General features: G+C 43.6%; 1 protein-coding gene across 5 annotated transcripts in view; it reads left to right on the forward strand.

The window, feature by feature from the left end:
- The first annotated feature begins 6,550 nt into the window (after nt 1-6,550).
- Nucleotides 6,551-25,099, forward strand: part of CYB5A (cytochrome b5 type A) — a 67,094-nt gene continuing 48,545 nt past the window's right edge. For 4 of the 5 annotated variants that reach the window (XR_013961544.1, XR_013961545.1, XR_013961546.1 and 1 more), the window contains exon 1: nt 6,674-6,918. Coding sequence is in view for 1 of the 5 variants with exons in the window: in XM_080686593.1 (XP_080542719.1) it covers nt 6,790-6,918 (129 nt within the window). In the remaining 4 variants the exon portion in view is untranslated. Of the gene's footprint in view, nt 6,919-25,099 lie in introns of all 5 variants that reach the window. The other variant, XM_080686593.1, reaches the window with a different exon arrangement.

Below are 25,099 nucleotides of genomic sequence, written 5' to 3' on the forward strand. Positions count from 1 at the left end.
TCACATAGGGAAAAAACTGTATGAAGACAAACTAAAAAATAAATATAAAATTCAGGTTAAATTTGATGATAACTGTAGATATTCAGTAGCCTTTCTTATCTATTTAAATAAGGGAAAAGCCAACTGTTCTTCATTCTGAAAAGCCCGGGTCACTGCCTCATGTTCTGAATATCTCTGCAGAATTAAAGATAGTTGCAGTTTTTAATTATGCTCACATCACCAAACACCCAAGTACTAAGTAGTCCATTTCTATTTTCATAAAAGGTGAAAAATATCGGCCTTATTTCAACCTTTATTTGAATAAAAAAACTATGAAACAGAAATTTGCATACCAACTGTATATTTAGTTGTACTAATTATTTTATAGACAGGAATATTGCTTTGATAATATTTGTAAGATCTATGTCTCAGATGTATAAATTGAAATATATATTTATGAATGAAATTATATAACTGGAAATTGCTTTAGAATGATTCCATGGGAGATGAGGGTGGTGATAAAGAAGAAACAAAATTGGCTGTTTTAATAATTGTTGAAAATGAGTGAAGGTTTATATTATTTGTGCTTTTATGCATTATACATAACATCCTCTCTACTTTTGTATATGTTTGAACTTTTATATAATAAAAAGTTTTTTGAAAAAAACTTGCTTTTCAAAAGTAAAACAAAGAAAGTGAAGATACAAGGTACAAATTGGGAGAAGATATTTTCACATATCTACCCCACAAATGTTTAGTTTCCAGATTACATAAAGAACTCTTACAAGTCAATTAGAGTGAAACAGTCACAGAAAAAAGCACAAAAGTCATGCCTGCCTGGGAACCAAAAGGTGGCCAATTAGATTCCTGGTCAGGGCACATACCTGAGTTGCATGCTTGAACCCCAGTAGGCCATGCAGGAGGCAGCCGATTGATGATGTTTTGCTCTCACCGATGTTTTTATCTCTCTCCCCTTCTCCCTTCCTCTCTCTCTAAAAATCAAGAAAAACATATATATATATATATATATATATATATATATATTTTTTTTTAATATATTTTATTGATTTTCTACAGAGAGGAAGGGAGAGGGATAGGAAGTTAGAAACATCGATGAGAGAGAAACATCGATCAGCTGCCTCCTGCACACCTCCCACTGGAGATGTGCCCGCAACCAAGGTACATGCCCTTGACCGGAATCGAACCCGGGACCCTTCAGTCCACAGGCCAACGCTCTATCCGCTGAGCCAAACCGGTTTCGGCAAAACATGTATATATTTTTAAAAAACACAAAAGTCATGAAGAGGCATCAATTTACCAGGTAAATGAGTTACTTATGTTTCCCTTCATCTCATTCACAGGCGTTCAGGATGATAAAGAATCCTCTTCAGGATTCCACCCACTGGTTTGTTGTTACATTATGTTGTCATATTTAAACTGTTGGAAAATGCAAAGATTAGGCTATATTTCGTAGTTGGGCAAGTACCCTATGAAAATGAAGGTCTTTCCCAAGAAAGGCTACTTGGGGAAGGGTCAGATCCTTAGACAGGAAACGAACTGTGATGACAAGACCTAGGTGGGGCTGCCGCAGGACTCAGCATGCACCTTAGCCTGGATGTTGAACAGTTGTATGTCTAAGATCATATTTATGGATAGAGTGTTACAGCTGTCCTCAAACATACAGAGAGAGGCTGGGACTCAGAAGGACAGGTTCCTAAAAAGGGTCCTCACAATCATGTAAGGAGATTAGAGAATCAGATGGACTTACAGAATTGGTGCCACTGTTAAAATTAGTAAAGGTGAATAAACTGTCAGGCTCTAGAATAATAGTACTTGGTTCATTTGAATGTTCTGCTTTAAGAAAACAAAGAAAGAGCTCTTTATCCACACGTATGCCAGAGGCGCTGAGGAGAGCAGGTGGTGGTGGGTGGCAGGGTGTGATACCAGTACTCAGTGAAATCAGGGAAAGAAGGATGTAGCAAATGAAGTTGCAGCATGGAGATAACTCCATCTCTGTGTCCCAGATCTCATTTCATTTTCAAGTTTCATTCTGTGACCTTTGACTAACCTCATTGTCCTTAGTAAGCATATCAAAGCCTTCTAATTGATAATTATTTGTGCCTTAAAATGTAGCCATAACTATTTTTCTTAGGCTGGAAGGCCATGACAACTAGATAAATATCAAAGTGGGAATGGCATAGATTATAAACCATCATCTATCATAAGACCACCAGGAGGTATGGCCCTTGGCACTGCTGCATTCTTTGTCCCTTTGTCTTGTCAATCATTTAAATAGGTAGACTATTAAAAAAGCACAGTAACAGGAGTGTGTAGCAGGCCCACTGGGTTGTCTGGCTGCTTGGACCCTACACGTCTATAAGTACATTACCTATAATAAATTTTGTTGTATTTTATGGCATTGCCTGCTTCGGTTTTTGGTCTGAAGATACCTTCTTGTTCAAGTGGCCATTACACCTCTGCCCCACGAAGAACCTGTTGGAAGTTACTGTAAGCAGGTAGGCAGGTAAGCATGAAAAGCAGGTCTGGGGCAGTGGAAGTGGGGATAAACAGGAGAGCACTGATTAGAGAGGTGTTTAGGAGGAAAAACCTATGGGACTTGGTGATCGATGGTTCCCAAGTTTCTGACTTGGGTGACACCATCAACTGTATTTCATAGAACTGTCTGGAACCCTGAATGCTTTACAAAGTTAAATGGGATATCTGGAATTTTTCTTATCTACACCATTTCACTCTTGTTCTCTTTACTTGTGCTGGAGACAAGAGATTTAAAAAAATAAATTTAGTATTGCAACAATGTCCTACAATCAAACATTTACTCTCCTAATTACCTGCTCCTACTTAAAGATGGACATAGAAGGAAAATGTGCCTAAGGAAGTATTTACAATAAGATGTCCTGCATATAATTAACTTACCATCTGATGTTAACTGAGGGAAATCGCCTTACTTCAGCAATGAATTTAAGACATTTGTATCAGCTTTGTGATCAGATAATATCCATTGCTCTCTGCTCCTCATTTCTGCCTCTGATTGATCAGAGATTCTCAACTGACATTCTGGTGTGTTATAAATATATATGAGTAAAAGCAACTTCAAGTCATACATGATTAGTTTTAAAATGAATAAAATTTTAATAATTGAGAAAATTTTGGAAATTATTACTAATAGAAGGGGAATTGTTTAGAAATCAACCAAGCTATATATACTAGAGATATATAGGGTGTCACAAAAAATGTATACACACTTTAACAGCTGATAGCTCAATTTAAAAAATGAAATGTATATTAGTAAACATTGCTTTTATAATTCAAAGTGTGTGCATACATTTTTGGGACACCCTATGATATTTGGGGGAGGATAGAATAACCTATGGTATCATGAGTTTTAAAATACATGGATATAATGCAAATTATCCATGTAGACATTTGGATTAGAGTCCATCTTTGTAGAAGTACCCATTTGTTGAGAGAAGCAGCTTTATATGGTTGTAACTATACAATGCAAATATAAGTATTTATCTAAGTGGGCAGAAAAAAGCTGCTCATGTAAGTCTTGTGCACAAGTTGCAGAAGGAATTGGAAAATAAATTTAAAAATCTAATAATGTTTGCTTATTTTCGCCTTACAATGAAAGAGAAGGCTGAGTGCTTTCTACAGTATATTTTTACCTGAAGAATTTTAGGAGTAGAACTGGTTTTCTAAATGTTTATAAAAATTCATTTGCTGGAGAGGAAGTCAGGAGTTTATAAGTATTTGTGTTCCTTTACCAGGTTTGTTTGTTTCTAAATTTGCCTAGGTTTACTTCACCTTGGAGCACCTTCCAGGTAGGATGTTTCCTCATGCTTGCATTTTAGAATAAGGAAATTTTGTTGAATAATAATAATAACACTAGTTAATTCTGTTTATTGCTTTCTGTGCCAGCCCCTATGCTATGCATGTTATAAGCAGTGGTTTAGAACAGTTAACCATCTGGCTCATGGTTATGCATCTGATAAATCACACCTAATAGGATCCAGGTCGCTGGCACCAATGTTTTGTTTTTCATCACTTCTAGAGTTATTTGAAAGTGGGACTGAAATCCGAAACAGCCTTGACATTGGATTTAGAGGTAGCCATCTACTCAAGAGATGCATTGCTCTGTCTTGGGGAGATTTAGAAGTCCTGACAACTGTTAGGGAAATAGTATAATTTTTGTTTACTATTTTTAAAACATATAGGACATTTTAACATTAAATGCAAACATTAGAAAAAAAGACTCAAATCAATAAACTTCCACCTCAGGAAACTAGAAAAAAAGCAAATAAATAAACCCAAGGCAAGCAGAAAGATATAATAAAGACAGAAATCAATGACACTGAAAAAAGAGAAAAACAATAGAAAAAAATCAAAGAGCAGAAAAGCTGGCTCTTTGGAAAGATCAGTAAAATTGACAAACCTCTAGCAAGGATGACAACAAAGAATGGAATAAGTCACAAATTACTAATATCAGGATATCACACAGACCCTACAGACATCGAAGGATAGTAAGGGACTACCATGAATAACTATATACACATAGATTTAACAATTTAGATGAAATGGACCAGTTCCTCAAAAAGCACAAACTACCTCAACTCACCCAGAATGAAACAGAAAATTTGAATAGCTGTATAACTGTTACTGAACATTAAACTCATAGTTTAAGACCTCCTAAAAAAGAAATCTGCTGGCCCATATGGTTTCACTGGATACTTTTATCAAACTTTTAAAGAATAGCAACAATTGTACATAATCTCTTCCAGAAAAATAGAAAAGGGAATACTTCTCAACTCATTCTATGAAGCAGTATTACTCTGATATCCAAACCAGACAAATGTAATGCATAAACAGAAATCTGCACACTATCTCATAAATATAGATGCAAACACTCAACATATAACTCATCCTATAAAAGGCTAATATGCAAATCAACCAAAAGGTTGGAACGACCAGTCACTATGACGTGTACTGACCACCAAGGGGCAGAACTCAATGCAGGAGCTGCCCCCTGGTGGTCAGTGCACTCCCACAGGGGGAACACCACTCACCCAGAAGCTGGGCTCATGGCTGGGAATCGCAGTGGTGGTGGCGGGAGCCTCTCCCACCTCTATGGCAGTGCTAAGGATGTCCAACTGCCAGCTTAGGCCAAGCTGTCAGCTGGACATCCCCCAAGCACTCCTGGACTGTGCGAGGGCCCAGGCCAGGCTGAGGAACCCCTCCCTTCCCCCCGAGTGCATGAATTTTGTGCACCTGGGCCTCTAGTTAACAAATAAAATTATTATATACCATAAACAAGTGGGGTTTATTTCTGAGATACAGGGTGGGTTCAATATTTGAAAAGCAATGTATCCTATTTTATAAAAAGGCTAAAAAACGCTTGAGATGCTTGGAAAAATGTTTTCTTCTTGATGGCCATGCATTCCTATAGAGGAAGTAAGGGGCGGGGAAAAGTGGGGACTGACATTCATCCAGGACCTAAAAATGGAAAAACTGTGCTCAGCCCCAGGGAGGATGAACTACACGTGCACCCTGTTGTTTAAGTTCTTTTGGAATTAACTACTATTTCTGAAAAGGGCCTTAATATCAGATGACTTTTTAATATGATCGAATTTTTCTGCTTTGTTTTTCTCAATCATTTGTGAATCTTCATATGTACCTCCCAAAAGGCTGCTGGGAGGTATTCTTCCAGACTTTATTCCAAGTGCTATCCATCATTTAGGACTCACCTTAGCAATATACTATTGAGACAAGACAAAGATGCCAACACCAGAACTCACCTAGCCAGTGGTCAACAACGGAAAAGTACTTAGAGAATACAAAAATAATCAGAAAGTTATATATATATATATAATCGATTTCAGAGAGAGTAAAGGAGAGAGAAACATTGATCGGCTGCCTTCTGCACGCCCCCTACTGGGGATCCAGCCAAACCTGGGCATGTGACCTGACCGGGATTGGAACCGTGAGCTCCTGTTCATAGGTCTACGCTCAACCACTGAGCCATCTGGGCGGGGCCAGAATGTCTTTGCTTTTTATGAACAGCTCCCCTGGGTTTGTTTTTCCAGTGAGAACTGGGCAATTTGAGGGTGGGGTGAGGGAAGGGGTTGGTCAAGCGAAATTAGAGTTAGTTTGTTCTGGGCAGTACCCTTGCTTCATCCAGACTGTGACCGCACTGTGCGTTTTAACGTCCACTAGGCTCGTTTATCTCTCACGTAATGCTACCAAATTACCCGAGACTCCCAGTGGAGAGACTGTTAGAAATTAACGTGCTGGTCTGGCTGAACTGACTTGATTGGGAAATAGCGGCGATTTTGACGTGCGGTCGCTGCCCCGCACCGAATGGACTCTGCGCTGGCCCCTATGGACCACCCCGCCGGGTCCGTCCTTCCCACGCACTGTATCTTCCCGTCACACGGGTCACCCCCCCTGGCCCCTGAGCTTCCCTCTCCTCCTTTTGCGCAGGCGCAAGGAAAGCTCCACCGCCCAACCCTTCGCGCAATAGGGCATCTTCAGCCAATCAACACCCGCTTTGGGCGGGGCGCGCTGGGGCTGGTGGAGGGTGCCAGTCGAGGGTGGGCCCCTTGAGAGACACGGATTCTGGCCAATCATCGGAGGCCGTCAGCCAGCCGCCCTCTCTGAGGTGCCGCTTGCCCGCCCCAGGCGCCCTCCGGGACAAGGGGGGCGGGAATGTCCCGGCACTGGCTTGTAGAGAAGCGCTTTGCTCCGCCCGGCGTGGCTCTTGTCTGCAGGCTCTGAAGCTCGCCGTGTTCCGAAATGGCCGAGCCGTCGGACAAGGCCGTCAAGTACTACACCCTGGAGGAGATCCAGAAGCACAACCACAGCAAGAGCACCTGGCTGATCCTGCACCACAAGGTGTATGATGTGACCAAATTTTTGGAGGAGGTGAGTTGGTGAAACGCGCGGCGGACCGGGGTTTGGAGGTTCCCTACTGGGACCTGTGGTTCGCAGCGCGGCAGGGTTGCGGTACGAGGCTGTGCGTGTGCTCCTGAGCCTGCCCACCCAGTTCTGCACACCTGGGAGAGGTCTCCGCTCCTGCACGTCTCTGTGTACACACCTGTCTCTGCACACACAGGGTCAGCCACCGCTTCTGCGCCCTCTGAGTTTGCGTGCCGGTGTATGCACTCCTGGGAGCGCCCACTTGGGTGCGACCGCAGGCGCATAGGCCCGCGCTGTGGCTGGGGGAGCCGTGGCGGGGCAGGCGTTGCCTTGGGAGCCCATGCGCGGGCGTGTAGGACCGCGGCACCACCCAGCACTTAGTGGGAAACAAAGTCGCGGCTGGATCGGCTTCCTGGCAGAGGGCGCAGCTACGCGGGAGGATGTTGAAAGATCCCTATTTTTCCTGAGTTTGCATAAACGGGATCTTCGTATGGAACGGGGTCGTCCACTTCTGGTATTTCCCGAGTGGATTCCTAAAAGGAGCAGGTTGGATGCTCCCGCCCGTGAGCTGTGGGGTTCCCTCCAGAGGGGACTCTGAGGTCCGGGGTGGGTGGGCCGCACCCACACCCACCCGGTGATTGTGAACTCGCCTGATGAGGACTTTGCTACGAGGTACAGAGCTGGACTCCTGGGACTGCGTGTAGGTGTGTGGCTGGCTTTGAAGAAGTAAGGAAGAGGGACAGAGCAGTAAAAACGCTCCCAGTGGGACATGATCCTAAAGCAACTTTGGATATTGTAAAACAATTTCGCTTAACGTAAAGGAAAACATTCTTTTATTAAGATTCTTTGTGTTAGGTTATCATTTTTGCAATAAATTCTTAGGGGCTTTTCTTTGCTACCTTTGGAGGTGTTTTATCACTGTGGGGGAGTCTGAGTCATAAATCTTAACAGTTAATTTCCTTCATCCCCCACACAATAAAAAATAATGTTTAGTGATGGGAATTCTTTACATAGTTTGAGGGGATAACTGAGATGGAGGTCTGGGCTTAGCTGGATTACAGTTTACATCAAGGGACTTGTTTTGCAAAGAATTTTAAAAAACTGTTTTAAAAAAGATTGGAGTTGATGTTTATCAGTAAGATATTTTTACCACGAACTTGTCGATTGGTGGAGTGCCAGAAGATAAAATAGTGTCCCATTTTAGTTAGGAGTGGTTTCTAGTTGGAGTCACATCTGATTTTTCCTGCCCCTTATGCTGAACTACAGAGTTTATTTGCCATTGGAGTTTCTTGAACTAGAGTTTCTTGAGCTTAGCATCAGGCGTAATTGATACTAAATGTCTACTTGGAACTGTTTCTCCTCTCCCTATGGCAGTGGTCGGCAAACAAGCCACATGCGGCTCTTTGGCCCCTTGAGTTTTTAGCAAAGTCCAGCTTAGGAGTACCCTAATTAAGTTAATAACAATGTACCTACCTATATAGTTTAAGTTTAAAAAATTTGGCTCTCAAAAGAAATTTCAATCGTTGTACTGTTGATATTTGGCTCTGTTGACTAATGAGTTTGCCGACCACTGCTCTAAACCATTTGTTACATTTCATTGTTTTGGGGCAGGAAGGGGGAATTATACAATGTTTTTTTGAGTAAAACTGGAATGGCTTCCAAATAAAATTTGGGGAAATTAGTTTTTGTCACTAATATTTGGTAATGAATACTTATAGTGAGATAACAAGAAACTGCTGTTTATAGGGATTTAAATAAATCCCAGTTTACAGCAGTCCCTATACACTGTACTTTTCTCGATTGGTACTGGTACTGTGCTCCCTATAGTAGCGTCCCTGAGACTTGAGTTTGTGTCCCACTGTTCTCTTCCGGACCTTCTGATCAGTCTATGTGGTATTTGCTGAGTGAGCTCTTTTAGCCTTCATGTCTGTCAGGACACCGGAGCCCCAGAGGAAGCAGGAATACGGAAAACCTGTTGTGGACAGGAACGATGACATAGCTGTGTTCAGCCATCGGGAGTATCCTTGGGAACCTCACATGTGGGCTCTAGTAAATAGGGCCTCAAGTCAGTGGACTGGAGTGGAAAGGGCCTGATCGGCTCACAGTGGGGCTGGATTTAGGTAGAAGAGGGAGGTAGCTGATACTTCGGAAGTAGACCTAAGGAGCGCAGCATGCAGAGGGGAGGACACCCGCTGGCCTGTTCTAGCACCAGCTTTCCCAGGACATCCAATTCCACATTTTGGGGAATGTCTTCCATTTGCCATCTTTACTCTGTTGTCACTCCCTGTGACATCTCTGCTTAAGGCAGGGTCCTAGTCTTTGGCTTCCCACCCCAGCAGAACCATCCTAGGATCCCTGTCCCTGGCTTCCTGCATCTTAAACACACACCTTCTCCTTCACAGGACTGCAGGATGCTCTGACAGGGGTTCTTCCTTCTTCCTCAGTCCTCCTGTTCCATTACTTTATGAGGCCATTGCTGAGTGTCTCATCCCTACTTTTGAAACAAAGAAGCCCAGAAGATGTCTTCTCCCATCCCCCTTCCCCTTTCTTCTATTATTTAAAAGCTCCAAAAATTCATGAAGACTTTGCATCCTAATGAAAGAATATTCTGTCCTAAATAGGGAAGGTTTGTTGAGGGAGGGTGGGAAAGGCTTTCTACCTCTAAAATGAACTTTTAACTGTGGGCAAGATCCTTATCCTATGAATTCACCCATCCATTGGACAGCATGGTTTCCATGGCATCATTCAGAATACCATAGATTATATGCATATCTATGTTTATGTTGAGAAAATGCATAGTTGATGGGTGGAAGAGGGTCCTGGTCTGCTGCCTATACTCTCTGTGCCTCAGATGCCTTATTTAAAGTAAAATGGGAAGATGATAATAGTGCCAACTTCATGGGGTGATTATAAGAATTAAAAAAAAATAATGCTGGTAAACGCATAACACCGTCACAGGCACAAGATCCGTGCAGTAATGCCGACTGCTACATCAGCCGGGTCACGGTGGGGTGCTGGCTTTCTTTCTGTAGCATCCGATGTAGCTGAGTGCTAATATGAGATTTTAAGTAAAGGTGTATATCTGGCAGGTGCTATTGAAACAGGAGAGTGTTATTAAAAAATTATATTCTGCCAGTTAAGAACATAGGTGAAGTTTCTTAGTTGCACAACAGGCTCTGTCTCCTGAAACAATGGCCTTAGAAGCTGTTTTTATGTTCGAAAGGACGGTAGACACCTGAGAGGGCTCAATGTTAGTGGCCAGCTAAGTAACAGCAGGTGTTGAATTACTATCTGATACCAACCTGCAAGATTATAAACTTAGTTGCCTAAGTATTTTGAACTAGTTTTTTTTTAAATCTTCCAATCCTGAATTCTAGTTTTTTAATTTATACTGATGAAGTTGGGTCAGTTCATATGATTATATTATTAGTAATAGAACATTGAAGGGATGTTATTGAAATGAAAATGTAGGCACTTGCAGCCAGGAAAAAAGGATGGTTTTCTTTTTCTGTGATTTGGGCGGCAGCATTGACTCAGCTTTTGAAAGAGCTGTGAAGGGAGAGAAGGCTTCGCATAATCGATGACAGCCAGTAGATGTTTAATTTGTGAAATAGGCATCTTCCTGAAAAATGTTATGAGCACAATGCTGTTGTGTCCAGTTGCCCCTCCTTTACATGATGCAGATAGAAATTGGTTTCTCTAGGCCATTTCTGGGGACCCTGGGGTTATGATGCTTTCCATCTGTGTCTTGGCTGATCCTTAGTATCATCTACCTCATAAGGCTGCTGGCTCCAGACTCTCTTTTGCTTTCATCATCTTAGGCAGTGACTTTATAGCAGCTTTTGTGGTAAGGACTTACTTTTTGTTACTGTCCATTGAACATGGCTGCCTACTTTGCAGAGACCAGTGGTTCTGAGCCTGGGGGACCTCAGTGCTCCTGGGATCCGAGAAGAGACTGTGGGTGCCCAAAACTCAGTGTCCTTAATTTTGAAAAACCATATATCTTTACCCTTGATAGGGCTGTGGTATATAGGGCTAAAATCCAAAATGCCTTTGCTTTTCTCAAGGAAATTTGATAATATTTTAAATCTCATACTACTACAAAGCTGCGGTTGCAAATTATTTAACCTATGTAGTTTGGTAAATAAAACTAGAAATTATGAAATCCATAGGAGGAGAATATGAAGAGACTCCGGTGTTTAAGTGGCTCAGGCATCACGGGTGAACAGTGGCAGTCTCACAGGCCATTGGGGAATGTAAGCCTGTGAGCAGGGCTACTTTTGTAGGTTCTACATAATTTTTTTTTTCTTTTGGTAATTTTTTGCTACTTTTGAGAAGAGGTTTTTAATTTGTTTTTTTTTTTTTTGGTTGCCTTTTATTGTTTCAAAGCAAACACTTGAGATTGCCAACTTTTGTTTTTATATATCTTTAAGGTAGATGGAAATTCTAAATTGAAGGGAGCACAGACTGTGCAGGCCATGGTGGGTAACTCAAGGAGTAAATAATGCTCATTTCTCCTTAATGCAGCTATCTGTTATTCTAAAAGTGCTCCAAACCACAGAACATAACCAATAAGTACCTTTTACATTTTTTAAAATTTAATTTTTTGGGGTGACATCAGTTAATAAAATTTATAGGTTTCAGGTATGCAATTTTATAATATATCATCTGTATATTGTAGTATCTTCACCACCCCAAGTCAAGTCTCCTTCCATCACCATTTATCCCCCCTAGACCTTCTGCTACCTCCCTCCACCTCCCCTTTCCCTATGATAAAATCACCATACTATTGTCTGTGTCTGTGAGTTGTTTTTTGATGTTTGTTTGTTTGTTTTTGCTTAATCCTTTCCCCTTTTCCACTTAAGCCCCCAACCCCTTCCCCTCTGACAGCTATCTGTCTGTTCTCTGTACCTAATGGAGTGAACAGCCTCTGTTGTGGGACAGTGTTAGATGGGGGAGCAAAAAGCTGGATCTAAATCTTAGATCTATTGTTGAGGTGATTGGAGCAAGTCAGATAAATTCTCTAAATTATTTTCTTCCTTCTTAATCAGGGAGCATTCTGCCACCTGAATCTACCTCAGACTTGTGAACACTGGCAGGAATAATATATGTGAAAACAATTGGGAAAGTTTGGAAATCTTTTAAGTTAAAGTTTACTTATAAGTTAAGTGTTTATAATTATGTCCCCAAGGTGCCCACGTCGGTCACACCAGTGACCACAAGGCCCTCAAGGTAGCTTGGTCTGTCCTCCCAGGTTCAGTTCTCTGTAATACCTGAGGGGCTTGGTTGATTTCCCACTTCCTCTCCTGAATTATTTGGGTGTGTATTTTTGTGAGAAGGGGAAATGCATGGAAACATTTTTTTCAGCCCCTTTAACATGTAAATTCTCTTAAAAGTGCAACTACAGCGAGTAATGCCTTGTTTATGCTAACACTAGAGGCCCGGTGCACGAAATTCGTGCAATGGGGGGGAGGAGGGAGTCCCTCAGCTTGGCCTGCGCCCTCTCACAGTCTGGCAGTCAGACATCTTTAGCGCTGCCATGGAGGCGGGAGCGGCTCCCACCACCAGCGCTGTGCTTGCCAGCTGTGAGCCCGGCTCAGGGCTTCTGGCTGAGTGGTGCTCCATCTATGGGAGCATACTGACCACCAGGGGGTAGCTCCTGTGTTGAGCACCTGCCCCCTGGTGGTCAGTGCGCATCATAGCAACCGGTCATTCGCCGTTTGGTCGATTTGCATATTAGCCTTTTATTGTATAGGATAAGCTACAGTTGTCAGCAGCAGTCTGTGTCCAAGTGCTCAGAACCGTGGCCAGAGGTAGCAGACTCAAGGGGGGATTTAACAGCAGCGGCTCAGAGGTGTTCTCCACATCTTAGTGTGTGCTTTACCCCGCTATTACCTCTGAACTTGTTTTCTTGGAAACATCCCGTTAAGTGTATTTATTAACTGGCTCTCTGTGTCTTTTATCAAGTTCCACCTGGGACAAGAAAGTAAGTTGAAGACGTGGGTGGGAGAAGTCAGTTCAAGGCCAGGCCAGTAGAATTTGGCCTGTGCAGCCTTGTGGTAGTGACCTTTGGTTAGTGAGAGCTGACGTCTCACGGATGATGGCAAAAAGTCATGTTCTTCAATCCCCAGAATTGTGTCCTGTTCTGCCCACGAGGACGGCATGTCCAGAACAATGACACTGAACCAGCATTGATGGTGGGGAGGGAGGCGGGCGGCGTTTACCTCCCCTAGGGCCCGGCAGTGGTTTTCTGTGTCTGGCTCGCAGGGCGGGCAGCCTCTGTGTCTTCTGCAGTGACGGCCTGGATGTGCCTGTCTCTACCTGCGTCTTTTCATGCCTGCTGTTTTCTCAGTGGCAAACCTGAACAAAAACGGGCCAGGACACAAAATATATTCAGCCTGCTCCTCCACCTCCCACCTTCTGCAGAAAGTATTAAATCACTGTCATTCACACTCCCGCCCTAGTAGAAATCCCCGGTGGGCCAATATTACTTGTGATAGCAATGACACTCACTGAGCATTGATGGCCATTCTGTGTGTGCTAGATGGTGTGCCAAAACACATAAAACCCCCTTTGCGTTTGTACTGTTAATTCTGAAAACAAGCCTCTTGGGGGTAGTGGTGGTGCTGGTGCCTTTTTTAGGTAAGAAAAATGTGGCTTAGGAGCCTCTGTTAATTGCTCAAATGACACAGCGGGTGAGGATTGAAAGCCAGGTTTTCAATCCAGGATGTGGGACTCCCCAGTCCGAGTTCCTCTGCTGACTCTGTGACACAGGCGTGAGACCACAGGCATTTTTTAGGGTCACTAGCAAAACTGTAAAAGAAAAAGCCACCCTACCTGTACATAGATGCCATCATTTGCTTTGAGATTTTTCTCCCTGTATCCCGAGTTCTCTGTAGGAACCAGGCGGAAAGCAAAGGGAAGTTGTGAATGGAAAGATTTGAACATAAAGAGAACCCTTGGAAGGTAAAGAGGGGCCAATAGTGCCTTTCTTCCCATCTGCTGTCATTTCCCGTGTTTCCTTCTAAAAGGTGAAGGAAATAGCTGCGGCAGCTCTTCACAGGAGGGTCTAGATTACAGGGGTGGGCAAACTTTTTGACTCGAGGGCCACAATGGGTTCTTAAACTGGACCGGAGGGCCGGAACAAAAGCATGGATGGAGTGTTTGTGTGAACTAATATAAATTCAAAGTAAAGGAGCGGAGGGGAGAGCAAGAGAACTGGATAGAACAGCCGGATCTGGCCCGCGGGCCGTAGTTTGCCCACGGCTGCTCTAGAAGGAAAGAAAGACCTGGAGGTCTTTAAGGCCTCTGTTCCTAACACAGGGCATCTGGGTGGTGCTAACAGTCAGTGTTGTGCTGTTTAAAAAAGAGCTTGTTTGCATGTATGCTGGGCGTGTGTGAGGAGGGCCCATGCTTTCAGGAGGCCTGATACATCACTGGCCGGCACAGGCCGCTCTGAGTGGAAGTCTGATGAGGCTCCTGCTCTGATGAAGTCCGTCCGTCCGTGGGCTCAGCTAGTGCTGGCCCACCCCTGCCCACCCCGTCTCTGGTTGTGGGTCCTTGTCCTCTGTGGGTAATGCTCTCTCTCTCTCTCTCCTTGTCTGCCAGTGCCCCCATTCCACTTCAGTATCGCCTCCAGGCCCCGCAGAAGTCTGTCCTCTGAGCTTCCTCACGCTGCCCTCTGTCTTCGAGTCCCTGCCATACATGTCAAGGACTTCTCTCCCATTTCAGAGCATGTGTCCTGACAGCGTTCAGAATCCCACTGCTTCCGTCGCGCTAATGGTTGCTCAAGTTTTCATGTTGAGTGACATGTTATTATGACATTAAAGAATGTAATTTCTGGAAGAAAATCAAAACAGCTTTATCTTGTGGAAACAGCTTATCATTTCTCTGTTTAACTCCTTCCCTCTGCCTGGTGTATATTCCCTTGGTCACCCCCTCCTTCAGGCCACAGCTCAGTGTCACTTCCCAGAAAGGGGAATTTTCTGTCACATCATCGTCCTATTTCATTTCTTTGCTAGCACTTCAGGCGATGTTTGCATGTTTCTTGTTTGCTAGCTGCCATTCTCCACCAGACAGCAGCCGTGAACTTCCTCTTCACTGCCCTGTGTCCTGGCACATAGTAGCTGCTCAGTAAACGTCCCTTCAGCTGGGAGGGGACAGTCCGGTGGAAGAACACAAAGTAACCTGTCCTTGCCATCTTATTTCTCTTTTCCTCCCTGTTTCCCACACAGCTGGCACATACTTGTGTTATTATGATGTGACCTTTTCTAAAAATAACCAAGAATTTTGCTTCTCTTTTTCAAGGAGAGAGAATTGTAATAGCATTCTGCAGAACTGCCAGCTCTCCAGCTCACAGCTGCATTATCTCTCTGTCCTCATCCTAATGGCCTCTAAAGATGACCCCCTGTAGAAAATGTCATTGTCCTTATGATACCTATTTCTGTTGACTCTCGTCATTTGGTTCTGTGCCTCAGTAGAATCAGGCCAGTTGATTTAATCCATAGAAAGCACTTGAAGATGAAGGTGGGTGGGGGTGGGACGAAGGGGTTGGTGCTGGATGTAGCCTTCAGCATTTCGGGTCAGGAACTGTACCAGGTCTGTATAGGTTCTTTGTGGCAATATCAGGTGGGGTTGGGGAAGAAAGGGAACTCGATATTATTAAAATGGCTATTATATGCCAGGCATTCTACTAATTATATCATCTACCCTTCTGTGCAGTTTAGGAGGAGGGAGATATTTGATGTTGGGGAAATGGACACTCAGAAGGATCAGTACCTTCCTGGGTCTCTCTTTGAAGACATGGCAGAGCTGCACCTTGAGTTCCTGGTCCGGTCCCTCCCAGCCTGCGCTTTTCCATAGCATGGGGCCGCCTGGACACAGAAACAGTGCCTACTGGAGAACAAGCCATCACTCCTTCTAGAGCATGACATGGGAACCGGGGAGTGTAGGGAGGTGGGAGCCCATGAGGGGTCAGGAAGGTGTCACAAAGGGGAAAGTGCTTGCCGTGAGGTTGGGCCAATATGTGACTAACGAGGGGTTTCATGTAGCTTTAGATAAGTAATATGGGGAAGTGTGATTTATAAAGTAGTTGGGAAGTGATAATGTGCTTAATTCTCCTTTCTAATTGCCTCCCCCTAATCCAATAAGAACAAGTGAAAAAAAAAACACACAAACTAACAAATAGTTGTCGACTGAAAAATAATACCCACTAGGTGTTTTGTCATCAAAAAGGGTTTATGTGGGAAAAAAAAAGGGTTGCAACCCAGAGCACACAGACATGGCAGCCGAGTGCACATTCTGGCCTGTGTGCCAGGCGGGAGAAGGAGGTTAAGGGAGGGGAAGTTAGGACCACAGAGCTTTACTATAAACATTGTTCTGCCTGTAGGGTTCCTGTGATTAGTGGAGTATGAGAACTTCTTAAGCCCAGCTCCTCCCACAGACCCTCCACACTCATTGTGTTTGCTTCAAGTTCCAGGTGGTCTTCATCATGCATTTTTATCCCTGTGAAGTGGGTTACACACAGCACCTGCAGTTCTCCAGGGTGCCACTGTGTTACTGCCTCTGGGTCTTTGCAATGTCCTTTCCTTTGTTAAAAACGTCCTCACCCGCTCACCTAGTGAAAAACTCCTGAACCTTTCCCACCTGAGCCTCTCCCTGACACACTCTCAGCCTCCTGCTCCAGGGCGAGTGGATCCCTTCACCTGCTGTGCTGGCTCCTGTACCTGGGGCTGCTGTGTGTAGCTGCTACTTGTCTGCCTGCCTGTGTCTCCCCTGGACTGTAACCTCTAAGGCCAGGCCGTGGCTTCCCCATCGAGGTAACAACACAGCTGGCCAGGGGACTTTGCAGATGTTTCCAGCTGGGTGAACGCACAGATGGGCCTTGTTGTAAGTTTCATCCCATAATCTGCAAAGTAAGACAGGGAGCTGATGCTCCCCAGCCTGGTCCTGAGCTTTGACGATTCAGCTCGAGGTTGCATGCACAGCCCCACGCAGTGCCATGCAGAGGTGCCCCTCTACGGAGTCCATGTGGGGGCCGTGAGCAAAAGTCTGGAGAACCCAGCCAGCTTCGAGGCCCTTCATTCTTTGCCTCCTTGGAAAAACAGCATCTGGAAATGATAGAAAACATTCGGTTAGGGCAGGCTACTTATTTTGTTCCTAATCTTTTTAAATCGTTCACTTTCCACACTCCCTTGAGTTGTTCTCATCTTTGGCTTCATTATTGCAGATAATCTCTGCGCACACATTATTCTGTCTAGTCATTGTTTACCACACCTGTTTTGGCAGGGCTAAGTGTTTTGTTTGGATTGAAAGGTACTCCAGAGTTGGTGGACTTTGGGCTATATAACAGTATAGCTAAGTGGAAAGGTTTTTATTGTCGTTTGTTTTTGCTTAGTTTAAGCAAGCTCTGGGGGTGGGGGTATGGATTTAGAGTACATGGTGACACTGAGTGGACTTCTGCACACCCTTCTGCATTTTTCGGAGACAACCTGGTAGCCACCTGCATTACGGGGGAGGGAGGGAGGGAGGGAGAGAGAGAGAGAGAGAGAGAGAGAGCGAGAGAGAGGGGAGGGAGAGTGTGTCCTTTGAATCTTAGTGATTAAGGCTCAGGAAGGCAGCACAAAGTTTCTTGGGGTCTAGAAGAAGTGAGACAGATTTCCCTCTAAATTTCCAAAAGGGAAATGTATGAAGAAACTTTATTTCTAAGGCATCCTATCTAAAGTCACTTTGTTCAGAAGCATAAAAATGGTCATTTAATATGCATGTTCCAAAAAGAAGGGGAGGCTGAATGAGGCCAGAAACTGGGTTGTGGGCCTGTTTCCTTCATGAACTATCAGCTTGACGTTGGGCTTATTTTCTCTGGGTCCCGCTTTCTCCATCTGTGAGTTTAAGAATGTTGAGTCTCTGAGGTTCTTTAAACTCTGAACCTCTGGGGGGGATTTTAACCTTCGGCCTGCCTCAGGCCTGCCCTTTTGAGCGAGATCTCCAACTGAGTGTCATGCTTTTGTTGCTGTCCCACAGAGGAGGTGGAGGCGGTTGAACTTTCCAGAAGGCTGCAGCCTGTGCCAGGGAGAGGGGGTGGGGATGGAGAGGCCCTGTGCTGCCCCCACTGGTCAGATGTCTGTCTGCACTTGGAGTCTGTCTGTTCCAACAGTGATCCTGTGATGTTTGTTTGAGTCACACTGTTGTTCAGGAACTCCCTATTGTCCGCCCTTTCCCATGGGCTCTCACAGCCCTCCCTCATTTGGTTCATTCTGACCATCCAGCTGTGTTAGTCAGGGTCCTCCAGAGAAACAGAAGACAGGACACACACACGATCCACAGAGTGTAAGCGATTTATTATGAGGAAGGTCAAGAAGTCCCAGGTTGTGCTATCTGCAAGCTGGAGACCCGGAAGAGCTGGTGGGCCACTCCGTTCAAGTCTGCAGGCTGAGAGCCAGGGGAGCCAATGGGGCAAATCCCAGTTCAGGGGCAGAAGAAGGTGAGATGACATGTCCCAGCCCTATCAACAAGGCAGGAAAAGAGGGACAGATTCTCCCTTCCTCCACCTTGCCTTTTGTTCTATTCAAGCTCTCCTGGATTTGAGGAAGCCCACCTAAAGGGGAGGTCACCTCGTTTACTAAGTCCTCCGATGCAAATGCTAATCTCATCCAGAAAAAACCTCCCAGACACACCCGGAAATAACTTAGTCTGAGCATCCCCTGGACAGTCAAGCTGGCTCACAAAAAGAGCCCTGGCACAGCCTCACATATTTTGCTTTATTCAGATGTACCTCTTCACTCACCCAGCTCACGAGCACATTTCAGCCCTTCAGCCTCATCCCTGCTCAGGTTCCTCTTTTCCTCTTGAGATTTCTCATCTGTATCTACTCTGTTCATCCAAATTCTAACCTAAAGGGGCTCAGACTATTTTTAAAGATATCTATGAAGGTAACCCAATTATTAAATATTGGGTATGTTAAGATGGTCCCTTAATATTTCTCCAGTTGTTTAACGTATGTGAAGAACATTGTCCTAATTTGGTTTTTTAAGTTTCTCAACACTTGGGAATATGTTTATTTGCATCTTTTATGTGCTTTCAGGACTTTAGTGTCTGGCACATGGTATTTGACAAATGGTGGATGTAGTAATTAGAATTAAGCTCAGAAGAACCACAAACAACAGTGCTTAAACAAGATAGAAGTTTGTTCACCTGTCGTGAAGAACAAGCTTTCAGGTGTGGTGTGCTGGCTGTGCTCCATCAAGCCCTCAGGGCCACACTTCTAGCCCACTTCCTGACCATTTCTAGGGTCTGGCTCTCATCCCAAGTTCAGAGGCAACCTCCGAATTCCAGACAGCAGAATGAAGAGAGGGGTGAAGAGAAATAGTAAAGGGGGCACACCACTCTAGAAGGGAAGGCTTCTGACACTTATACCTATGTTCCATTAGCTGGGATTTAATCACATGGCATACCCAGCTGCAAGGGAGTCTGGGGGAAAAAATCTCTATTCTAGTAAGAAGCTATTTCCCAGCTAGAAGTTTAACTGTTTGGGGAGGGAGAAGCTGACGGAGCGAAGAGCAGCTTTGCCCCCGCTGATGAGGTTTTGCACCTGGGTACCCCCTGGACTATGTAGATGTTGAAGCTCTTTGTGAGAAATTCAGGAGGACTTCTATTTGCCTGCAGAAATTCACCACTGTAGATTTTTGAGTAGGCACATGAAGTGGTCAGAATGGTATTTGAGAACGAACATTCTAGCAGATGTAGAAGGTAGTTAAAAACCATGAGGGTTGGAGAGAGGAAGACCTGTCCCATCCATGGCTGGAGCTGTGAACTTGATGGGTAGTGTGCCCCCCACCCTCCGGCTCTATTTACAAGCATACAAGGCTTTCTTGCCATGTAAAAAGATCTTCCAACCCTTGGCTTTGAAATTTTATCACTTGTTTTTTTCAAAGCCACTAAAATTAGGGATTCTAGGAGTTAAGATCAAAGACTAAGTAAAAATAGTATTTTGTATCAAACCTAAGATTATCTCACTTATGAAACTGTTGGGGCAGAAAAATAATTTCCTTCCACCTCAAGGTCCTTCGGACTGCTCTAATAATCAAATTCACATGAGACATTAGCAGAAAGAAGGCAAATTCAAGTTTAATAACATGTATACCTTCTGTGTATATGATAAGAGACCCAGGAGCAGTAACTCGCCAAAATGATGGAAGCCAGCACCTTAAATACCGCTTTCACCTGAAGATAGAGAAGGTGTTGGAGGTGGTCAGTTATGGGAGGTGACAAGGAAGAGCACAGTAGACAAGAGTAAGATTATTATGTAGATGTAAGATCTGCCTTCCCCACTGATGATGAACAGCAGGCCTGGTACTGTGAGGGAGACACCCTTACAGATGGAGGCTTCCCTTAAAAATGTAAAAATCGTTTCACAGCTATAACGTCTACTTGCTTTTCAGAGCTTCTCCCACATCTGCTGTTGCTTACAATTAACCAGTGTAAAATGATTAATATCCCGAAGCGGCATATTTTGGGGTAGTAAACTTTGCTCACCTCTTTTGTATTAAAGGGGAACATAACTAGCAAAGGTGATGCCAAAATTATAATTTAAACTCATCTTTATATTTTGAGTAGAGAATCTAAGGAACTGTAAAATGGCTGTAGAAATAAACAGTGGGAATGAAGAATGGACCAGGAGAGTGTTTTCACTCAGTAATTAGTTTCTGAATTACTGTAGTTGCAGACTGCGTATTTGAGTGTGGAATGACTGATTTTATTCACATTTTCTGTCTCCTTAAGATTATTGCCTATATATCAAGAATTTGTTGAAATCATCTGCATCAGGAGTAGTATCTAAGTTTCTTTTATCTTGCCAGTTTTTAGAGATCATTTTTAGTGTACACCATTAAATATGAAATAGAATTTTCCTGCAATTTAATAAATCTTGGATATGGTGGAATCTCTAGTAATGCAGTTATTACTTTATTATTTCTTTTTGGCCTCATTCGAAACAGGATTTGAGGCACCACTCACAGTGTGTTGACTCTATAAATCTTGGTCTCTTCATACAGAAGTAATGTATCCCAAGACCATGATCCATCAATTGTGCTTTCTCTGTATCTGAACCTGATCTGTTTGTGCTGGTTTGCTCTGGTGAAATTTCTGCTGCTATTTTAGTCTGATAGTCTTTTTTTTTTTTTTTTTTCCCCTGTGCATGAGAAATTGGACTCTTATTTTCATTTGAAAAATGCTGCATATTGCATGTGTTATCTCTCTTGCTACTAGTTATACCAAAGTAGGTTAGAAGATGGAGAGCTGGCCACAGCCCTTTGGGGTCTGGCCTTCCTCACTTGAACAGTTCAGATGTGACCTCAATAGGACATGAGAGTATTGTCCATTGGGTTTGGGTCATGTTTTTTGTAATGACTTAGGGTATAAACCAGGGGTGGGCAAACTTTTTGACTCGAGGGCCACAATGGGTTCTTAAACTGGACTGGAGGGCCGGAACAAAAGCATGGATGGAGTGTTTGTGTGAACTAACATAAATTCAAAGTAAACATCATTACATAAAAGGGTACGGTCTTTTTTTTTTTATTTCAATAGTTTTATTCATTTCAAACATTTTAACAAGAAGAATGTAAACACTAATTATTATAATTTGAAACTTCAAAAAATGGAGGAATCATAGCACAATAACATACCTTATATTGAAGATGGCAAAGGCAAAATAAAATTGCCTAACAAAGGAAAGGTACAAAAGCCTTTCAAATTAAACTTAAATATAATAAAATAATTTAAAACTAAAACAAATAGAAAAGAACAAAATGTGTAAACAGCAAATTAAACATTTTCTGTAGTGCAACTTCCAAATTATGCCCGGGATGTAGATGTAGATGGCAATGTAGACTGGGTTGAAATGTTTTTGGTCTTTAAAACATCAACTTCAGTGGGAACAGTGTTGTTGGTCTCCTTTTTAGCTAATGCTCTGATACTGTGCTCTCCAGGGGCGTGTCTCCCTACATCACCACGATAACGTGTCTACGCATTCCCAGGGTGATGTCGGGGGACGCGTCCGCGGGCATTACAAGGAGCCTCTGGAAGATTGAGAGGTTGTTCCTTCTACTGAATGGGCGGATTTATATCACTCAGAAGAAGGAGCTGCAGCCGTGTTTCCCGACGTTGCCATGTTAACACTGCTGCTGGTGAAGGAGCAGAGGGGAGAGCAAGAGAACCCTCTGCTCTTTCGGCTCCGTGGGCCGGATAGAACAGCCGAACGGGCCGGATCCGGCCCGCGGGCCGTAGTTTGCCCACAGCTGGTATAAACCATTGAGTTTCGTAGTGTTAAACGTAGGGCACCGTCTTCTCAGTGAGATTCTTGGAACTTTGGTTATGAATAAAACTTATCATATGGTCTCTGAGGTGAGGCTGTGAGTGTGGGGCCAACCCTGATAACCTTGTTCTCTCTCCCGCAGGAAGCAGGAGAACACCACCTGCACTCAGTATTTATCCTATTAAATTCTTACCACTGCAGTATATTTTGAAAGAGGAAGGGTAGATGGGATCATGGCTCTGCCAGCTTCACAGGTGAAGAGGGACATGTTGGTCATTGGCTCTAAATATGTGGACTTTTCACAGCAGGTAACTCAACAGTGTTTACCTGGAAATACTGTGGCACTGATAATTAAACATGAAAGGAGAAGCTAAGCTTGTTCTGTTTATTAGCATTGTCCAAAGGACTATCAGTATTGCTTCATCATTATAGGTATTTGGTGCCCATTGAAAAAAATTTACCAAGTTTATAATATGTTCTTCCTTTTTGGGCTCTTAGTTTTGTGTGTGTTTTTGTTTTTAGCAAACAGAGGATATACCTTTTAGATCACACAGGCTCAGCGAGTGCCATTAATTGGAATGACCGACCAATCAAGAGGGAATGGGCGACCTGCCCTCCCATCTGTCAGGCATTGGGCATATTGAGACACACAGTGAAGTCCTCAGGCCTTCCTTTGTTGCCTGTCCTTCCACTGGAAGGACCTATCCTTTTCTTGGCTTTATTGATACTCATTTACCACTTTTTGTTTTCTGCCTTATTTGCATTTCTCTCATTTTTGTATGTATCTGGCAGACACATAACTTTAATAAATTCTCAAATTCACAAGCACAGTTACAACTGTATTTCTCACATTATATAAAGTGTAACTGAAAAAGACTTTAAGAGACCACTTCAGACCTTTAGTGATTGTAAAAGGAGGACTAAAGCCATAAAATTATTCATTTATGTTAAATTAATATAAATAAATGAACTGAAACCAACTGCATCACACAAGGCTTTATTGCATTGTCATTATACAGACAAGAACTTCTTATTCTTACCCTTTAACACCCCATGGTTGGCACAATCGTAATACTGGTGAGACTTAATCCTGAGACCTGCCACACAGAAGAGTCGTCTGGTCCTTGGCCAGCTTCAGCTTTGATGTTGGCCAGTCCTTCTTGGATAAGTCAGTTGACAGAAACTTGACAAGGGGTGCTGTGGTGCGCCCTGTCTGTCCCTCACCATCCACCTCCTCATCTCCCACTGCCTTCAGCCTGCCCTAGGCTCTCATCACCCTCTGCCACCCTCGTCTAGATAAGCTCACTGCCATCTGCCAAATCCTCTCCTGCTCTGACAACTGCTGTCCATGCTGAAGACAGGGTTTTAGTTTTTAAATGACACCTGATTTTGTCACCTTCCCTTCTTAGAGCCTCTCAATGACTTCTCATTGCCCGAAGGGTAAAGATGAGAATCTCTGAAGAGGCCTGAACTTTGTGTGCCCGCCCTGCCCTCTCCACCTGCCCTTCCTCCCTGGTCCTGGACCCACCTGTTCCCTTCTCTCTGGGAAGTTCAGACACATGGTCGTGCCCCTCACTCAGCCTCTTGGTGGCTGTACACCAAGCATGTCAAACTTGTGGCCTGTGGGCTGCAAGCCTCATTTATTTGGCCCATGTTAGCCTTTGAGTTTGACATGCTTCTCAGAGTGCTGGTTTTCACTTGAGTTATAATCATGGAGAGTTTCTGATGCGTCCCTAAGCGATTGTCAGGAGCCCGGACATGGGCTCATGGTGGAGCCTGGCATATTTATTCTGTGGCACATTGGCAACATGTGGTGTGTGTTGAGTACATAATAAAGCAAATGGCACATAATAATGCAAATGGCACATTATTTTCCTAAGTTCACATAGGGAGAGTAACCACTATGCATACTCACTCTGTACCATGTATCATCATCCGCTTTTTGTCTAACAAAGCTGTGTGCATAAGGTTGCGATCACAATTTTCTTTTTTAAGCTATTCACACGTATGCATATGTATACCCAGATTTCTCTGGATGGCAAGATTACGGGTGATTTAGGTGATTTTTATTTTCTATTTGTGCTTTCCGATTTTTCTATAATGTAGATGGATAACTTTTATAAATAGTAGAGGAAAAAAATAAGTAAATTTGTTTAGCACTAGATATGTTTACACAAAAGGAGGAGAAACAGGTTTCAAAACAGAATAATTGTCCACATTTCTAAAGTGTTATGTGCCTTTATGTCTTCCATTATTGGGAGGAATTAAAATGAGACTACAGTCAGTTGTGCAAAGGAGAATTGTTTTCTTTGGCTATTGGATACTTACAGGTGCTTAGCTCAAGGGCAGGTGAATTTGATCTGAGGTAATAATGAAGCTCAATTTAAGAAGGTTTTTAACCCTGAAAAAGTATTTAGGATGATATAACCAAGTACCTTCTTTTTTTTTTTTTAAATATATTTTATTGATTTTTTTACAGAGAGGAAGGAAGAGGGATAGATAGTCAGAAACATCGATGAGAGAGAAACATCGATCAGCTTCCTCCTGCACACCTCCCACTGGGGATGTGCCCGCAACCAAGTTACACGCCCCTGACCGGAATCGAACCTGGGACCCTTCAGTCCGCAGGCCGACGCTCTATCCACTGAGCCAAACCGGTCTTGGCCAAGTACCTTCTTATTATTTGGCCGTGAACTCCTTCCCTTGCCTTCACCCATATCCATGACTGGGCCCATGTGTCAATCTCCCCTTCCTGCATCATGACCATCCTTGGGTTTTACCAATTAAAGCAGCTAAGAGCACTGAAATGCTTTGATTACACAAATGGCTCTTTCCACCCCTTCCCTGTGTAGAATTGAACTCCTTCCTATTTGCTTC

The sequence above is a fragment of the Plecotus auritus genome (assembly GCF_963455305.1).
Source record: "Plecotus auritus genome assembly, chromosome: 8".
Taxonomy (NCBI): Eukaryota; Metazoa; Chordata; class Mammalia; order Chiroptera; family Vespertilionidae; genus Plecotus; species Plecotus auritus.